Source organism: Physeter macrocephalus, chromosome 7 (assembly GCF_002837175.3).
Source record: "Physeter macrocephalus isolate SW-GA chromosome 7, ASM283717v5, whole genome shotgun sequence".
Classification (NCBI taxonomy): Eukaryota; Metazoa; Chordata; class Mammalia; order Artiodactyla; family Physeteridae; genus Physeter; species Physeter macrocephalus.
In genome coordinates this window covers 50,060,993-50,079,585 of record NC_041220.1, presented here as the reverse complement: position 1 = coordinate 50,079,585, position 18,593 = coordinate 50,060,993, and the positions used below count along the sequence as shown (strand labels likewise).

The 18,593-nt window shown below is 39.7% G+C and overlaps 1 protein-coding gene across 1 annotated transcript in view; it reads left to right on the top strand.

Moving 5' to 3' along the window:
• Positions 1–18,593, top strand: part of TMEM165 (transmembrane protein 165) — a 25,813-nt gene that overhangs the window by 3,493 nt on the left and 3,727 nt on the right. The window contains exons 2-4 of the mRNA XM_007121134.4: positions 7,151–7,376; positions 15,044–15,219; positions 15,780–15,962. Of these exons, the coding sequence (XP_007121196.1) occupies positions 7,151–7,376; positions 15,044–15,219; positions 15,780–15,962 (585 nt within the window). The remainder of the gene's footprint in view (positions 1–7,150; positions 7,377–15,043; positions 15,220–15,779; positions 15,963–18,593) is intronic.

The following is an 18,593-nucleotide window of genomic DNA, read 5'->3' as shown; positions in this document are numbered from 1 at the left end:
TCTCCCGTTGCGGAGCACAGGCTCCGGACGCGCAGGCTCAGCGGCCATGGCTCACGGGCCCAGCCGCTCTGCGGCATGTGGCATCTTCCCAGACCAGGGCACGAACCCGTGTCCCCTGTATCGGCAGGCGGACTCTCAACCACTGCGCCACCAGGGAAGTCCTTTCGTGTGACTTCTTTATCTTCAAATAATCTCACCTCTTGCGTGGTAACTTTTGTTGAGGGACTTTGTTTTTGCAGGGACATCAGTCTTTTTCTTGGTAGCAGGCTCTAGATTTTGTTCCAAAGAAAGCATCTTCACCTTCTCTAGTTCATCACGTGTAGCTGATTCTGATGCAGGTATCTGTATCAATTTTATTACAGTCATGTATGTGTTCATTTGAGCTCTGGAACTAGAATAGGAATTATTTTTTCATTGTTAATTGTTATTTTCGTGTCTTGAAGAAAATGAAAGAATAAAAGGATACTGTCTAAATGAGGGAGTTTTTTAACAATTTTTCAATTTGGAACTAATTTTACCTTAAAGTAAAGAAGAGTTTTATTCAGTAAGTTTTTTGTTTTTGTTTTCTAATTATAAGTTGTTGACTCTGCTATCAGGATGTAAATAATTTGGGTTTCAGATTCAAATTAAATGATCTGAGTTTCAGACCCAAATTAAAATACTGAAAGGGTGGTATTTGTACTAAGGAAAACACTTGTGTTTCATTACTTTAACACTGTGTAACTGACTAGTGGAATGCCAAAATTGGAATTATAGTCACTGCTGCATGTGACTGTCCTTTACTAATCTAAATATTTGCTTCTATGCCAGTACTTTCTGCCTTTCTTCTGAATTGGACAAAACTATCACCCTTTCCATATTTCTTTCTGTCCATGTACCCATTCTCCTCTGACCTCCAGTACTTTCCCTTCAGTATCTTAGAACTCTCCTTTGCTTGGGTTCCTTTCTATCTGCTTACACATGCCCACAGTTTCCTCCTGTTTGGAGGAAAAAAAAAAAAAAAGGCCAATGCTTTAACTCTCCTTGGCTGCATAAGTTTCTGTTCTTCAGTTTTGTAAATAAAATTTTTAACTAGGGAATTAGCTGCTTTTTCACATTGCTTTAGTCTTCCGTTATCTGGCATCAGCCCATGTCTTTACATTGAAATTTCATTTTTGAAGGATACCTGTAACCTAATTAATTGCTAAATCCAGGGCCCTTTTTCAGTTCCCGTTTGACACTATTATCTCTCCACTTTTTTAAGAGTCCTGCTCTATCTTGGTTTGTATCAACTTGAGGAAATGATTTAACCCTATTGGTTCTCAGCTTCTCCTTTTGTGTTAAGTTGGGATAACAGCTTTAAGGTTTTGAGTATCAAAACAATGTATATGGAAATCCCTGGCCTTTAGTTAGCAGCTCAGTGAAATGGTGATTGCCCCTAACTTGAACCATCTGTGGTGTTCTCCTGCCTGCGCCTCTAAATATCTAAAACAATATTTTCTCTTTTTTTCCCCCCTCCACACCTTCCCTCAATATAGACATTGTCTAAGCCTCATTTTTTCAATGTAATCTCTGCCTTTGCCCTTAGAAATCTAGTCCTGCAAAGCTCTAGCTTATAAATTCAGGTTGCCAGCAACCAAATACATACCTTGAGGCTGTGCTGGCCTAACCTCAGGTTTTCATTTCTGATGACTTCTTGGAAAGCTTTATTTGAAATGCTTTTTATCCTCACATTGAACATGTGTGAAACCAAACCCCTTATTTTTATTCCTCTTTCCCATATACCTTAATGGGAATATGAATAGCATCTTTGATTCTTTGCCTTTTAAAAATTCTATTAATTTTTCTTTTTCATCCTGTGCGGAATTTTTTCCTTTATTTTGTCTTCAACATTGGTCTTGTGCAGCAGACCTCCTACTCCTAATTAATTGGTCCAGTGGCCTGTATTCTCTACTTTCTGTCCCGATCTGTTAGTCACAGAGCCTTAATTACGTTTGTGTCTTCTACTCAGAAACTTTAAAGGGCTTCTCGCTTGCCTCTAAGCTGGTCCATAAACATACAGGCTTTTCGGTCCAAGCCCAGTTTATCTTTCGTATCTTACCCCAACCATTCATCTGGTGGTTTACCCCCTGTTATCAGAATAAAGCCTGTATTTTCTCAAATTGTCAGTCCAGGGCAGAAGGTGAATGCGTGTACCTGATACATTTTGAAGTTAGCCCCTCCACGAGTGACTAGTATGAATCCTGCTGCGACTTTCTGGGAGTCTAATGTAATGAACCTCAGAATCGATTCCTCCGCATTGGTCAAAGGTTGCCCCACGGGGGTTCACTCCTGTATACTTCTGGGTAGTGTAGTGAGTAAGTATGTGCACCGCGCTTACTTTCTGGTTGGATCTGCCTAAAGCTAGTTACAGCCTGCAAGGAATTGGTCCTCCATAGCTGGAGGAAGAGATTGGGTCAAGAGATTTTTGAAGTGGTGCCCAACAGGTGTCTTTAATCATGTGCATGGTGAAAAATCCAAAAGGTACAGAAAAATGTAGAGTGAGAAGTGTGTCACCTCCTCTTGTAGTCTAGCTCAGGGGTCAGCAAACTGTAGTTTACCACTGACTGCCTGTTTTTGTAAATAAAGTTTTGTTGGAATAGAGCCAGGCCATTCGTTTAAGTATGACCTATGGCTGATCTCAGGGTGTAGCCTCAGAGTTGGGTAATTACCAAAGAAACTTTACGGTCCATGAGGTTAAATATTTGGCCCTTTAAGTAAAAGTTTGCCAACACCTGTTCTAGTCATCCTGGTTCCTTCCCTGGCCACTGTTACTGTGTGCTGAGATTTCCGGTTCATTAGCAACTGTGTATATACGTTATATACCTACCTAACTCTCCGCCCCATAACATACATACAATAACTATGTACATAAGACATACTTTTTTCAACTTAAAAATGTCTTAGTGATTTTTTTTTCTTATTAGTGTATATAAAACGTTCTTATTTTTAGCCCCATAATATTCCAGTATATGGAGCTACCATTTATTTAACCAGTTCCTTTTGGATGGACATTTAGTTATTTTTGTCTCTTAATTATCACAAATGATAACATTACATTTGTACGCGTTTCTAGGACAAAACGGTTCACTCCCTGAGCGTTCCTACCTCAAACTTTGTTCCAGTCATGTACTTGCCATGACTCATTGCCCACAGTATGCCTGCAGTTTGAGGGGAGTGGGATCCTTAAGGGGCTGGAGTTGTTGAGGTGCGGCTTGCTCAAGAGGCTCTGCATAAGTTGGGTCTTGAGGAATGTGGATGAATAGGGGCATGATGATAGGAAGGTAGGAAGGGAAGCAGGACTGCGTGACTGAAGGCTTGTGTTACCGAAAATCCTGAAGTGTTCTTGAGCCACACTGCCCAGTACTACAGCCGTGAGCCATGTGGCAGTTTTTAAGCACTTGGAAAGATGTGGCAGGTCCAAACTGAGATGTGCATGAGATGTGTGCAGTGAGTAGATACACACCGGTGTTTGAAGATTTGGTAAGAACAAAAAAAGAGGGTTAAATACTGATATCTCATTGGTCATTTGAAAAATATTCCTAGAGTAGTATTTTGGATATATTGGGTTAAATTAAATAATATTAAAAATAATTTTATCTGTTTTTACATTTTAATATCTGGCTACTAGAAATTTTATTTTATTTTATTGTTTCGGGCTGCACCGTGCAGCTTGCGGGATCCCAGTTCCCCAACCAGGATCGAAACCGTGCCCCTTGGAGTGGAAGCATGGAGTCCTAACTCCACTGGACCGCTAGGGAATTCCCTAGAAATTTTATTTTACTTTTAAATTTTTAAAAAATTAATTAATTAATTTTTGGCTGTGTTGAGTCTTCGTTGCTGCACGCGGGCTTTCTCTAGTTGCGGCGAGCGGGGGCTACTCTTCGTTGTGAGGGCTTCTCTTTGTGGTGGCTTCTCTTGTTGCAGAGCACAGGCTCTAGGCGCGTGGGCTTCAGTAGTTGTGGCTCGCGGGCTCTAGAGCACAGGCTCAGTAGTTGTGGCGCCCGGGCTTAGCTGTTCTGCGACATGTGGGATCCTCCCGGACCAGGGATCGAACCCATGTCCCCTGCATTGGCAGGTGGATTCTTAACCACTGCGCCACCAGGGAAGCCCCCCCTTAGAAATTTTAAAATTACATTATGTGGCTTTTGCATTATTTTCTGTTGGACAGTGCTGCTCTGGCTCATCCTTCGTTAGGGAGGTTCACTAAGGTTCACTTTGGGAATTGGTATGTGATTAGATGGGACATGTTGGATAGTTACCAGAATTAAGTATTTGCATTTTATGTTCTAGGCATACGAAGGTCATGATGAAATTAGTTTTAGGAAGATTAAACTGGTCACGTTGTGGTGTGCTATAACAACTGACTGTAACTGAATGCTTACTGTATATTGGGCACTATTCTAGGGGATTTATGTGTAGTAATTCATTTAATCCTCACAACAACCTTGTAAGGTATAGGTACCCCTCATCTTAGAGATGTAACTTGAGTCACAGGGAGGTAAACTTACTGGCACAGGGTCGTACAGTAACCAGTAATACCTTGGCTATGAACCCTGGAAGCCTGATTCCAGAGCCCACCTATTAAACCAGTACATTCTGTCACTCTGAATGTGAATTAGAAAAAGGAGATGATCCTTGTACACAGTAATCACTTGGGCAATTGATCAACAACAAATGAATGAATGGTAATTGATCATTTTCTGCCCCTATTTATTATCACTTCAAGTTTTTAAAATTTTCTATCTTCATAATACCCTGGTACTTTTGTTTTAAATTCTTATCACACCATGGTTGGTGGCTGTTTAACACTGCTTTGGGCTATCCAGGACCAGCTCAATATATAACAAAAAATGTAAGTTAATTTTTCTTGTGCTTTGTATAGAGAAAGGTTTTAAGAATATGTAGTTTTGTTTTGCTTTGTGCTTGCAAGGCAAGTTTTATTCTCATCAAAGTAAACATTTTCTGTTTGAGCTTGCAGCTAATTGGTTGTAAATAAATGTGTAGGAATATTTATTCCTAAAAAATTTTCTTGGATTTCAGGTCCTAAATGTTTTGCAATGAAATTTTTTCATTCAAAAGGTATTTCCAAGAGGAAAATGTTGCATTAGTGAAAGTTGAATGAAAATGCTTATATTTTTTATGATGCTTAATGCTCATAAGGTATTGGAAGAGACAAAAAGATCAGCATAGTTGGAATTAAAATGATAATGGAGAGAAAGCTAGAATCCCTTAAAATGGTACTTGCTTAATCAAGAGCTGGCTTCCGAGGCTGCCCTTTTGATTTAGCCCTCACACCAAGTATCTTCTAAATTGTTAAATTTCCCCAATTTTTAGCTCAGAGGTCTAGTCTGAGTAATGCTTAAAGTTTTCTGATCTTTATCGTGGAATTTGGGAGTCAAGTTTCTGTCATGTGTTAAGGAATGACATGCACACTAAAAATTTAGGATTTTATTCTTATCTCTGACTGGAGCCTTTGTGAATAAAAGTACTTCTTTTTATACTCTGTCAAAAATCACATACATTCTTGGGTTTCTTTTTCTTTTTTATCCCTCAGGTTTCTAGAGACTCATAGGCTTTAAAAATTAATTAAAGATAGGAAATTAGGATTGGAAGAGACCTTTAGAAGTGATTCCTTTAGTCCAGGGTCTCTTCCCCTGGGAGCTATTGATATTTTGGATTAGATAATGTTTTGCTGTGAGGAGCTGTCCTACGCATTATGTCTTGTCCGTAGCAGCAGTTCTCGCCTCCACCCACTAGATGCCATTAGTTTCTCTCCAGCTGTGACAAAAAAATGTCTCCGGACTTTGCCAAAAGTCCCCTGGGAGACAAAATCGCCCTGGTTGAGAACCTCTGATGAGCACACTTCCTGTAGGTGGTGGTTCTCTTCTCTGGAACTCTCACATTGAGAAGGGAATTTGCTACCCTCTGTAGAAGTCCATTGCAGCCTCTGGGGGCTCCTGTGAAGTAGAAATCCTTTCTGTGTGTTAAGCTACAACCTGCCATGCCACCTATAACTTTTTAGTTCTATCTCTTGGGACCATATAGACTTTCATCAGACTTTCTCAATTATTGGAACATAGGCACCCAGTCCTTCCTGGTCCCTTATGTGATTGTTTTAGAGCCTGAGTTGGCAAACTTTCTTTTTGTCATGGGCCAGATTATAAATATTTTAGGTTTGGGCCACGTGTTTGCAGGCTACTTAAGGTCTCTGTTGCATAATTTTCTTTTAATACTTCCCTCTATCCCTTTCCCTCCCTCCCTCCCTCTTTCTCTTTTTCTTTTTTTTTTTTTTTGCAAACCCTTAAAAAACGTAAAAATCGTTCTCAGCTGGATTTACTCTTAGCTGTTGCTTGCCCGTCCCTGGTTTTAGAGTCTCTTTTGTCTGCTGTAATCTTCAGAGGGCAGTGCCTTCTTAAAATGTGATGCCTCAGAGCCAGTACAGTACTTTGGGTAAGGGCTATGCAGCACAGAAGATGGGCTTGTCACTAACTCTTTAAAAGTGCTTAAAGTGCTTGCTGCCTTTTTGGAGCTTTGTCACATTTTCAACTCAAAATGACCTTAACACCAACCGAGACTCTGGCTTATCTTTTTTATTAGGCCACATTTCAGCCTAGGATATTTTTAGTGTAGGACCAACCATATATCCAGCTATATTAGATCTCATCTTAGCTAGAGCCAACTCTTCTTCTAGGCTGTTGAGAGCTTTCTGGATCCTACTTTGTTCTTGTAAGTGTTCATGAAATTTCTCTCAGCTTCCTGTTAAATGTTTGATAAGCATACCTTGGGTCTTACACCCAAGTTATGAATAAAAATTTGAATGAGACATAGCTAAAAACTAAATCTCAACTCACACTTAGAAAACAAGGTAATTTTGATGTGTGGATATAGCTGGTCTCTACTCTTTTTTTTTTTTTAATTGTTTTGTAGACTTGTACTTGGATTTCCATTGTAGCAGGCATCAATCAGAGGTTTCTGTCATTGCTAATGGCTTTCAAAGTGATTAGACAGTAAATAAGTCTAATGACCATGACAGAAAAACAACCTTAATTCACATACAAAATAAAATAATTTCAAATAATGACGTTTTTTCAAAAAAGTAGCTGATAAATATGTATTTTTTTTATTTCAGAAAGGATTTACACCAGCTGCTCCAGTTCATACCAATAAAGAAGATCCAGCTACCCAAACTAATTTGGGATTTATACATGCATTTGTGGCTGCCATATCAGTTATCATTGTATCTGAACTGGGTGATAAGACATTTTTTATAGCAGCCATCATGGCAATGCGCTATAATCGTTTGACAGTGTTGGCTGGTGCTATGCTTGCCTTGGGCCTAATGACGTGCTTATCAGGTGAGTGCTTTTTCCTCCTAATGAGTTTATTGAATTAAAGAGAAAGCATGGTGGTATTAAGTCACTGAATCATTCAACTAGTTATACTGGAATTTGGTTCATGTTTCAGAACTTAGTAAGCAGAAAATGTTTACAGTACATAAATTCCTAAAACGATACTGCACTTTTGAAATTAAATTTTTAGCTATTCACAGTCAAGATACATGCTCCTTATTTATTCACTAGTTTTTTGATCCTTGCTTTTGCTATGGCTATCCTTGCTTTTTTTTCTTTTTCCTTTTTAAGTCCAGAGAAATTTATATCTTGTATCTTAGAAACAGGACACAAGCAACCACAGAGAATTGCGTATTTTCTGTTGAAGGTCATTTGGTAATCAGTAGTGAGGGGTAATGTTCAGTGTATTGTGTTCTGTTAAGCTATTCTCAACCCCTTACCCCAACAGTAGGGAATGAAACAGTCTTAGATTCCCGGTTTGTATTACTATTTGAGTTACTATTATTTAGGCTTCAATTTTTCAAAGAATTAAGACCAGGAGAAGGTAAACTTAACACTACATAATTAAACATAGTTTAGTCTCTGATTCAAAAGCTACCTTGAGCCACGTAGTTGGATGGAAAATAGCGAGTTTTCCCCTTAGAGCCAGACTTGGATTGGGGTCTCATTCTGCTGTGTATTAACTTAATGGTAAGTTACTTAACCTCTTTGAGTTTCAGTTCCCCATCTGTAAACTGGAGATAGTATCTAGCTGCCTCACAGGGTTGCGGTTTGTATTAAAATGAGATCTTATATTTCAGGTGCTCAGTCATTCACTCCTCTCTTTCAGCATGCCTTAGATTTCTCCTGAAACACAGTTCTTAAAGTACAGGACAGGTTCTATTTCTGGATGCTTGGATGCTTATTAAAGTTTGTCTTTTTAAACCTACTATAATGAGTATTTTATTGAATAAAAAAATTGACTGCTTTTCACATTTGGATATTAGCATTATTCATATTTCACACACACAAAAATTTTCTCTTCAAAAGCAAATTTTGATTCTAGGAAATAGGAAGAGTGGAGCAGGTTGTAAATGGTGAAGTCACTTGTTTGGAGTGAGTTTGAATAATATCAGAGAATTTTAGTTTTGAAACTTCCAGCTTTGAGGATAAAGTAGAAGGCTGTCCTCTCTCCGCCCATTCCCTCCTCAGAACCTGGCTCCATGCGTTCCCCCCGCCTCTTCTATGGGTTTAGCTCCCTTCCCTCAGCAGGGAGTGGGGCTGGTCTCTTTCCCCCTGACTCTTGGCCCACCTCCCTCTGGCTGCTGGTACTGACAGCTCCTCTCACCTGGACTATTTGAAGGAATGGGCTGTATCAGTGGTCTTCAAACCTCTTCCTTGTATATCTCTAAAATAATTTTGAAAAACTATGTACCCCCTCTCACTTTTCATCGGAAGTTCAAGGAGTTTCAAAGATCTAATTTTTGGTATATTGTGTAGAATTGTTATAGTTGGTATCTTTTTTTTTTTTTTTAATGTTTGTCTTATAAGTGTTTTAAAATTTGTTACACAATATTTAAATTTATATTACATTTGCAAACTGATATCCGTTGACCCCATTTGTTTTCCCATCAGCCTGGTCACACTGTACCCATTCCCCCTAGATGGTTGAGTTCAGTTTCGGGGGAATTTCAGCCGTCTGTAAGCGTGGAGCCAGTGCTTTCCTTTGCAAAATTTGTGTTTGCCAGTGTTATTTCTTTCTTGTTAGCATTCCAGATTCGCTCCTAAACTGGCTTGCCTTTGGGTCCTGAGCCCTTTCTCTTTGTTCTATTTAGGAGCGTGGAGCTGCTGGGGGGTGGGGGGCAGGAAAGGCACGAGAGCTGACGTCTTGAGCCTGGGCCTGAATCTAGCCTCTACTGCTTGCTCATCATGCAGACAGGAGCGGGTCACACGGCTGCCATTTGCTGAGTACCATCTGTGTGCATGATGCCGCTGGCCGGCTTCAAGACAACCCTTTGTCCTGCTACAGATGGACAAACAGAAAGCAGAGACATATTATGCACTCATGGCTCACAGGCCGTGGAGCTGGGATTCAAAGGCTGTGTCTGTCTCTGAATCCAGGGGTTTCCGATGGTTTTCTTCGGGGTAGGAGGTTCTGCAGGGGGAGGTGGATGAGGGCTGGAGGCTGCACAGTCAGGGCGGCTTTGGGCCCCCAGTCCTTCCTCTGAGTACAGTTTGCTGTCATCTGTTTGATAGTTAAAATTTTATTGGGAAAAGATTTGAAGCTTAAAAGTCATTGGGAAATAATTGTATTTTTACTCCACTATGACTTTCTAAGTTATTTAAGCTCCTGGAGAATCTTTGTCTGCTGTAAACTCAGGATACTGATAGTAACAATCCTTACAGAATTGTAAGAAAGATTAAATGAAGTAAAACAAGCAAACCATCTTGTATAGGATGGTTAGTTCTGTTAACAGTTAGTTCTCTTCCCCCTTATCATAAAAAGGCTTTGCATCTAGGTATGGCTCACCTGTGCCCAGGGCACAACTGAACCATTTATTTGGATATTTTCACATTATTTACAGAAATGGCTAATTAATTCAACAAGTACTTGTTTAGAACCACCTGTGTGCCTAGAAAAGTGTTGGGTCTGTGGCCAGGCATGCCTGGTGGAAGTGGGGGTGGGCAGCCAGGTAGTACGGAGGCTGTGAGAGGTGTCTCCTCCTGCCCCATCCCACCCTGAAGAGAGCTTGATGTCTGAACAGCCTCCATCGGGCATTCTCGTCTTTGGCTGTTTTCAAAATTTCTCACTAAACTTCAAAGCCGTCAAGAGAGGCAACTTCTCAGTTTTTGTGAGTTTGTTCCTTAGGAGGAGTGACTATAGAGAAACCCAGGGCAGATTTGGAGGAAGGCCTGAGAGGAAGGAGAGGGATCAGCGGGGAGGTGGGAGCAGCTGTAAGGTCAACATTGATTTCCTTCCCGACTCAGCCAGAGTGGGCCTGCACCGGCTGTCCCAGGTCTCCGGCCTACTTGGCCTGTTCTTTTAAAGTACACCTAATGGAATCTAAAGACCATTAGCAATTTGATACTTAGCATCACTGCCACCATCATTCCTTTAAAAAAACATGAATAAACTCTGCTTTAACATTTGGAAATTTACATTGTTCTTTTTCCTCCTGTAATTCTTACTTTCATTTGCTTTCCTCATAGAATTTTACTCTAATGATGATAAGTTTTTTGCTTGAAAATCTTTTATGGATCACACAGTCATTTATCTGCAGCAAAAATATGCATTTAAATTGAACTTTAGAAGACGGTGAAAATTTCCTTTGTTAAGTCTCTAAATGTTAACATTTATCGATTGAGTTATAGTTACTAGCACACAGTTGATCAAGGCAAAATATATCACAAAGTTAAGTAAACATTTTAAAAAAGTTGGAAATGCATCTCTTAATGAGATGATAGAACTGTTCTTTTAAAATTAGTTTATATGTCCATGGATGATAATTATTGCTAGAATGAAGCTAGGTTTAGAATCAATTCTGGTCTTTAAAAAAAAAATAGATATAAGAGCTGAGAAATTTTATTCACATAAGTAGACAGGAAGGAATGCTTAAAATCACATACTGGTCTATCATCAGGAGATTTTAAATGATTACCAACTGACAGCTTAATAAGGTCTTCTCTCAATTTTGTTAAAAGCAGAGAGTTGGAAACCATCGATTATACCAAAAAGTGTTTTTCTGAAATTCATCAAATGACTGTTCTTATACATGTTTAGTCTTTCACTTAGAAGTATTGGGTTGGCCAAAAAGTTCATTCGGATTTTTCCATAACATCTTGGGAAAAGCCCGGACAAACTTTCTGGCCAACCCAATACCTTGTTTAATTGGATATATTTAGAAATGGTTGAGAAAATGGAAATATTTTTAATTTCAGTGTACTTTCACCAATAAAGGATTTCATCTTAAAAATTGTATCAGATCACATGTTTAAAATATATTTTTCTGGAGCCTTGGAGCCACAGATTTAGTTCATTCAATTTATGGAAGATGTCTACCACATTGCCTAATTGCCATGGCAGTTGCTCCATAGTAAACCATCTAAGTCAGGCTTATTTTCTGTCAGAAGACATTTACTTGGTTTTTGAATTTAATAAACATGATATACGTCCCCATGGCAACCAACTGTTTAGAATTCTAATTCTAAAATGGTTGGCTGGCCAGATTGGGCCTGGAACCCAGCTCGGTGTGAGCTGCCTGGGGAAATAAGCCACTGGTATTTAGTATCTTTTCTGATGCTCTCTCTGCTGTATCAAGACTCTGCCTTAGGGAAAAGCATCCCCCTGGTTGGAGGATGAAGGAAGCACAATTTCTAAGTAAAAAGTATTCCTACTGAGGTCCAAATACCCTCTTTCTCATCCATGACCATTATTTCCAGTGCCTAAAATGCCATTATTTCTGATGCCGTGGCTTTATAGGAAACTTGTATAAGACAGGGAAGACCCAAAGCCCCGGTTTATGATGCCTTGACTGGGGTTACCAGTATTTCAGACCCTCTCTTTGGTGCCCTAGGGTATCTTTCCATACGGTGGGAAACACACCATAGGTGCTGGGTGAAAGGCATCTTTGTAGAGTGAGCAGAGAGCAGCTGTGAAGAAGGGACGTGAGAAAGGAGAACCCGCACAGCTCCTCAGCTACAAGCATGTTTTCAGGCAGATGAGTTTTAGGGAAAAGTACCCATGGAAGCTGAACTTCTGCAAATAGATTCTTTCACAAACTGTTCATCCGTGTCCACTGGAAAGTCTTGTGTTTTAAAGGCTTCAGTAATCAGCTTTCGTTATTACAGAGTTCAATTTTCATTTTAATGAGCCCCTCAGGCCACATGCATGGGCATTCTCACCCTTTTATTCTCTTGGCTTCTAAGACAGCCCCTGCTTCGAGTTATAGTCTTATCCCTCTGAGAAAAAAAGAAAACAAAAACTGTACCATAAATATTGATATTCCCCACAGTTTTATCCTTGGCCCATTTTTTCCCCTTACACTAATGTTCTTGTGCCAAGTGTTTTCAGTTTAATTACTTGTAAATCAGTGATTTCTGACTTGATGCAAATCACTTGCTTAAAGAGAAATAACCCCTCCTTGTTCACAGAACCAAAGTACTCGACTGTCTGAGGAAAGGCTTCCAAAGAAAGAGGAAATTGAGGGACAGTAACCAGGGGAAGAAGAACAAGGTTATAGTGCCAGATCGTTTTTTTCTCTCCATAGAGATGTCAAGGCAGAAAACATGGGATTGTGTCAGTAAATAGTTCTTTCAGATTATCTGAAGGTAAAAGAAAAGCCAAATTTAGGAGACTTTAAAAGGTTTGCTATGTCGCTTTAAAAAATTTTTAAAACCTTTTATGGAAAATATTTTAAATTTACAAAGTTGCAAAAATAGTACAAGAACACCTATATACCTTTTATCCAGATTCACCTGTTAACATTTTACCACATTTGCTTTAGCATTTGTGACCTATCCCTTCATATCTGAATAAAATTATGTGTATACACACATAATTTATATATCTCTAGGTGTATAATATATGTACATATACACACAGTTTATATATCTATAGAGAAATAAAGTACATAGACACATCTTTGTAGACATATATTGATACATTACTCTGTCATCCATATTTTAATTTTGTCAGTTGATCTAAAATATTCTTTCTAGCAGTTTTTTCCTTCCTGTAGAGAATCTAGTCTGGGTCAGGTGGTACATTAAGTTCTTTTCAGTCTTTTAATCTGAAATATTTTTATAGTCTTTTCTTATGTGTTCTATAACATTTTTCTAAGATACATCCCCCTCCCCTTTAATGGGCTGTTCCTCATTTTGTGTTTTGTGTGATGTTTCCTCATGACTAGATTGAGGTTATGCATTCTTGACTAGAACACTGTATAGGTGATGCATGTCCCTCTTAAAAGAGTATCACATCTGGTAGCACATGATGTCCATTTGTCCCTCACTGACGGTGTTAATTTTGATCACCCTGTCAGGATTTCTCTTTGTATACTGTTTTTTTTTCCTCCCTTGCAATTAATATGTAATCTTTAGGGAGACACTTTAAGACAATACAAATACCCTGTTGCCCATAGTTTAGCATCAGTTGATGACTTTTACATGATCTGAATTTCACCTTGACGCTTGCAAAATGATGGCTAATTCCAGTACCCCATCCACATTTACCAGTGGGCCCTGGCATGCTACTCTAATATAAAGAGCTCACCCCACCTCCCATTGGTTTGTCTGTTTATTATCAATATAAATTCATGAACTCCTTTTTTTCAGTGGCTTATAATTAATTACTTAACTATATTGTTCCTTAAATTGTCCCAGATGTGGCGGCTAGGAGCCCCTCCAGCCTGACTCCTGTGTCCTTGTGACATGCCATTATGTGTTTTTGCTCTTCCTTACTTTCTAGTATAACAGGATAGTGCAGGCTCATCTTGTACCTGCTCTGCCCAGTCCTGGAATTAGCCATTTCTCTGAGGAGCCTTTTAGTGGGGAATGTATTAGAAATCAAGATCTGGGTGCAAAGTTGGCTCATTGTTATTGAGATGTCTTGGCTTCTTGGCCTTTTCAGTGGACAGAACTAGAAAATATATGTCTGTATTATGTGTGTGTGTGCGGGTACATATACACACGTACCTATGTAACTTGGATATGGATATGCCCATAAGCATAGGTTTACATTTCTAAACATGATTTTAAAGTCTTTTTCATTTTGTAATATAATGAAGCAAGGAGTGCTTTACCTTATTTTTGATGTTCAAGCAGTTTTGTAAGTGTTGTGCCCATTTTATAAAAAGAGCTGGTGAAGTAAAGAGTAATTGCATTTGTTATATATATGCAAATACCCTCTGGCCCTTCCATAGTTTTTAATTACTAACTTCATATTACCAATGTGAATGTGTTTCACAGTTAGGATTTAGGTTCTTGATATATTGATAGTTCCAAGTATAGTTTTTTTGTATAATTTATACGATTGTCCCTCTGTACTTGAAGATAGGAAAGCATAGTACTGAATAAGTTTGTCTGTTATGTTACATATATGCGAGTTTGTGTGGATATATATGTATATGTATAGATATGGAATTATTAGTTTTCTTTCATAAGATATACTTATTTTTAAATAGTTGGAAAGAAACAGAGTTTGAATAATGCCACATGAGAATCTTGTCGTGATTCTTCACTACAGAAGTTTGTAATCTAAAGATTTGTGATGAAAAACTATCACATAGGGCAGTGGCATAGCTTCCAGGTTATTAGATCATGGGATCCGTAGAGGGCATCAAAGTTAACCTCCTAACTAAAGTTCTGTGCCCTGCACGACCTGTGGCGAGCCAGCCCCCGGCGGGTGTCTGAAGAGGAGATGATCATCTCATGAGAGATACATGTGGAAGCCCTGCCACCTCAACCTGCACCACTGATTTCTTGCTAAGCTGTGATGAGTCATTGGCTAGAGCTAAGGGTTCAATATTGGTGGAGGAAAAGAAGTAGAGTTTAAGGTTATTATGTAATAGCTGAGCTTCTAATGTGAACCATTTTCCCTTTAGAGCAGTGGTAAATGATGACTTCTGAAGTTAACTGTTTCTTTGGTTGGTGTATAATGTGCAAATTAACCAATACACTGCTGCACTTTCTTGCAGTTTTGTTTGGCTATGCCACCACAGTCATCCCCAGGGTGTATACATACTATGTTTCAACTGCATTATTTGCCATTTTTGGCATTAGAATGCTTCGGGAAGGCTTAAAGATGAGTCCAGATGAAGGTCAAGAGGAACTAGAAGAAGTTCAAGCAGAATTAAAGAAAAAAGATGAAGAAGTAAGTCAAAGCACTGTTAAACATCTGGACCAAAAAGGCACTCATCTATTAAGAGTAAACACTATCCAGAGGTTTTCCAATAGTCATCCATATCTGTGATGTGTGTGGGCTACACAGAAATAGCTTATTTTGTGTAGTTTCCGTTCTTACATCTGGCTGTGATAGGACTGGGTTAGTGTGAATGTGGTAGAGAAAGGACTCGGGGATGAATACTGAACACCTGTAATCAAGTTCCCTAATTAGACTGACTAGAAGCTCCTGAAAAACAGCAACTGTAGTTTATAATTTTACCTGTTTCTTTCCACAGCATCTAGGATAACGAGTGATCAGTAAATATTGTTTATTTCATTGGGAAGAAATGGAAACATTGAGAATATAGCATGTGTTGCTATGTGAGACCAGTGGTTCAAAAGAGAAGTTTGGGGGTCACATAACTTTAGTTTCTCAGAGCATATTTCCATGGAATTTAAACACTGTTTAAAAGAAAGATTAAGTAATTTTGTGCTCTATTGACCTGGTTCCTAGAATTAATGTCTTTTTTTTTTTTTTTTGAAATTTAGTTTCAGCGAACCAAACTCTTAAATGGACCAGGAGATGTTGAAACGGGTACAAACACAACAATACCTCAGAAAAAGTGGCTGCATTTTATTTCACCCATCTTTGTTCAAGCTCTTACATTAACATTCTTAGCAGAATGGGGTGATCGCTCTCAACTAACTACAATTGTTTTGGCAGCTAGAGAGGTGAGTGGTACTTGGAGACTGCTTCTGTATTAAAACTAAGCATAACTAATGTTACTTTGCTCCAGAGGTCACGGGACAGAGTCAGGGTGGGTCAAGGGAAGACTTCATATGCTAGACTGTTTTAGATCTAATAACGCTGCTGCTCTTTAAAACTGACCTTCTCCCAGGTTCTACAGTCGGTCGGATTACTCTCTTTTGACTCCTCTTCCCTTCAATTTTGCCAAAATGATGGTGTGGCAGTTGTTTTGGCTTAGCTTTTTCTTTTCTCAGAAACTTCCTTTGTATACTTTATGTTGAGAACATCAGTTGGTATATTATTATTGAAGGCCAATTGGGCAATAAATACCTAATGCCTTAAAAGTAGGTATCTTTGGCTTCTTCTGTTCCTTGTGCTAAAAAACTAATTTGAGTGTTGTAGAGGTTACTTAGAAAACTTGTTAAGTCTTAGCACCAGGTTACTCAGTCCTAGGATGTTAAGCCAGAAGAGACTTCAGATTATCTTGTTCTAGGCTTTGCTCTACAGATAAGATCCTGAGGCCCAGAGAGGCTGGGTGACTTGTCCGAGGACGTAAGCTAGTTGGTAGCAGGGACAAGGACTAGAGCCGAGGCTGTCTGCCTTCTAGGCTTTTCTGCTGTATCTTGTTCATAGTTGTCAGCTGCCACTCTGTAAAAGATAACTGTTTGTTGGGAAAATGTTTAACCCTCATTTCCTTTGAGGGGAGTAAAGTTGTACATGAGGTGTCTGTTTATTGTTCACGCTGATTGAGGTCTACTGAAGAGATGGTTGTGGGATGGAAGGCTGCTGCTGCTTTTCAGCTCTTCTTGATCTTAACTAATGCTATTTCTTATATTTTGATATCTATGAAATTACATTGTTTTTAATCAGATGCTAAGATTTTTAGATAGCAAGCTTGATTTGAATTTATTTTTAACTCCTAGGAAATATCTACCATAAAAGAACAAGTTCCTCAACATAGGCTGCAGTTCAAAATATAAAACAAGAGTTGAAGGCCAGGGCTAAGATAGTTGAGGATGGGCTGTTTTGTCAGAGAAGCCTCAAAAATGCGGAAAAAAAGGAACTCGATTTTTCATTTGAGTCCCGTATTTAAAAATAAGCCTTCTTTTAAAATGTCATTTTAATGGCTTTGACCTATATTTTTCTTGGTCTCCAGCCTTTTTTATTGGCATTCAGATTGTCCGAATTGGGACTTGAAAGCAAGGGATCATTCTGTGGCGGTTGCTTCTGCCACGTGAGCTGTCGTGACGGCAGAATCACTGCATTTTTCTTAGTACTGTCGTCTAAACGGCACGAGCGACCTGGGACAGGCTTGAGACTCCCGGAGCCCCTGGGGTCCGCTCCCTGCCAGCAATGCGGCACCTGCGGCCTGGGGTTGAGTCTCTGGCCATGTGAGCACATCACTGCAGCGTCTACTTCCAGGGTGGCTCTGGGCTGAAACAAAGTGATACACGTAGGGTCCCCACTGTGGGGAGCACTCGGCGTCAGCCGCCTTCCCCGCTGCAGCACCGCGGGCACGTGGAATGGGCTCTTCACGAGCACAGATGCAGTTGTCTGTCTTTGTTACTTTAATCTTCCTAATTTTTTGGGGTAACTTTTTTGTATAACCCATGCAGTAGTCTAGTCCAGTCCATTTTAGTCTGAACTTCATTTCTGCTCCCAGTAGAATTCAGTGTTCTCACTTTGGATGTCACAGAATCCTAGTATCCTTTGAGATGTTAATGGGTACTAAGCAAAAAAAAAAAAAAAAAAAAATTGAGGAAAAAGTTTCCAGGGTCAAATAAATTTGGCAAATAATATAAATAGAATGAAACCATCTTCTGGGATATTAGTTTGAGAGGTTATAACAGAATTTAGGAACCGTGGTCCCACTCTTCCATTCCTCACAGACAGTGTTTCCAGCTCTCTCCGTTTCCCCAGTCCACACACACACAATGGGTACTAAGCAAAAAAAAAAAAAAAAAAAAAAAAAAAAATTGAGGAAAAAGTTTCCAGGGTCAAATAAATTTGGCAAATAATATAAATAGAATGAAACCATCTTCTGGGATATTAGTTTGAGAGGTTATAACAGAATTTAGGAACCGTGGTCCCACTCTTCCATTCCTCACAGACAGTGTTTCCAGCTCTCTCCGTTTCCCCAGTCCACACACACACTGCCCACCCCAGCAAACAGGCCTACCTGCCACTTCACAGAGGAAAGCATTAGTCATTGTTTCTTCATTGCCACCCATCACAGTGGGTCCTTTCCCACCTGTATTCTGGATTCCAGCCCCCTGTGCTCTCACTTAAACCTTAAATCTTGGCCTTTCTTTGTTTTTTGTTTTTTTGGGTTTTTTTTTTTGGCAGTACGCAGGCCTCTCACTGCTGTGGCCTCTCGCGTTGCGGAGCACAGGCTCCGGACGCGCAGGCTCAGCGGCCACGGCTCACGGGCCCAGCCGCTCCGCGGCATGTGGGATCCTCCCGGACCGGGGCACGAACCCGCGTCCCCTGCATCGGCAGGCGGACTCTCAACCACTGCGCCACCAGGGAAAGCCCTTGGCCTTTCTTCCAGCCCGATTTTGTGAGCATATGCACAAGTTTTTCTCATCTAAAGCAGTTTTACCCCTTCCTCAATT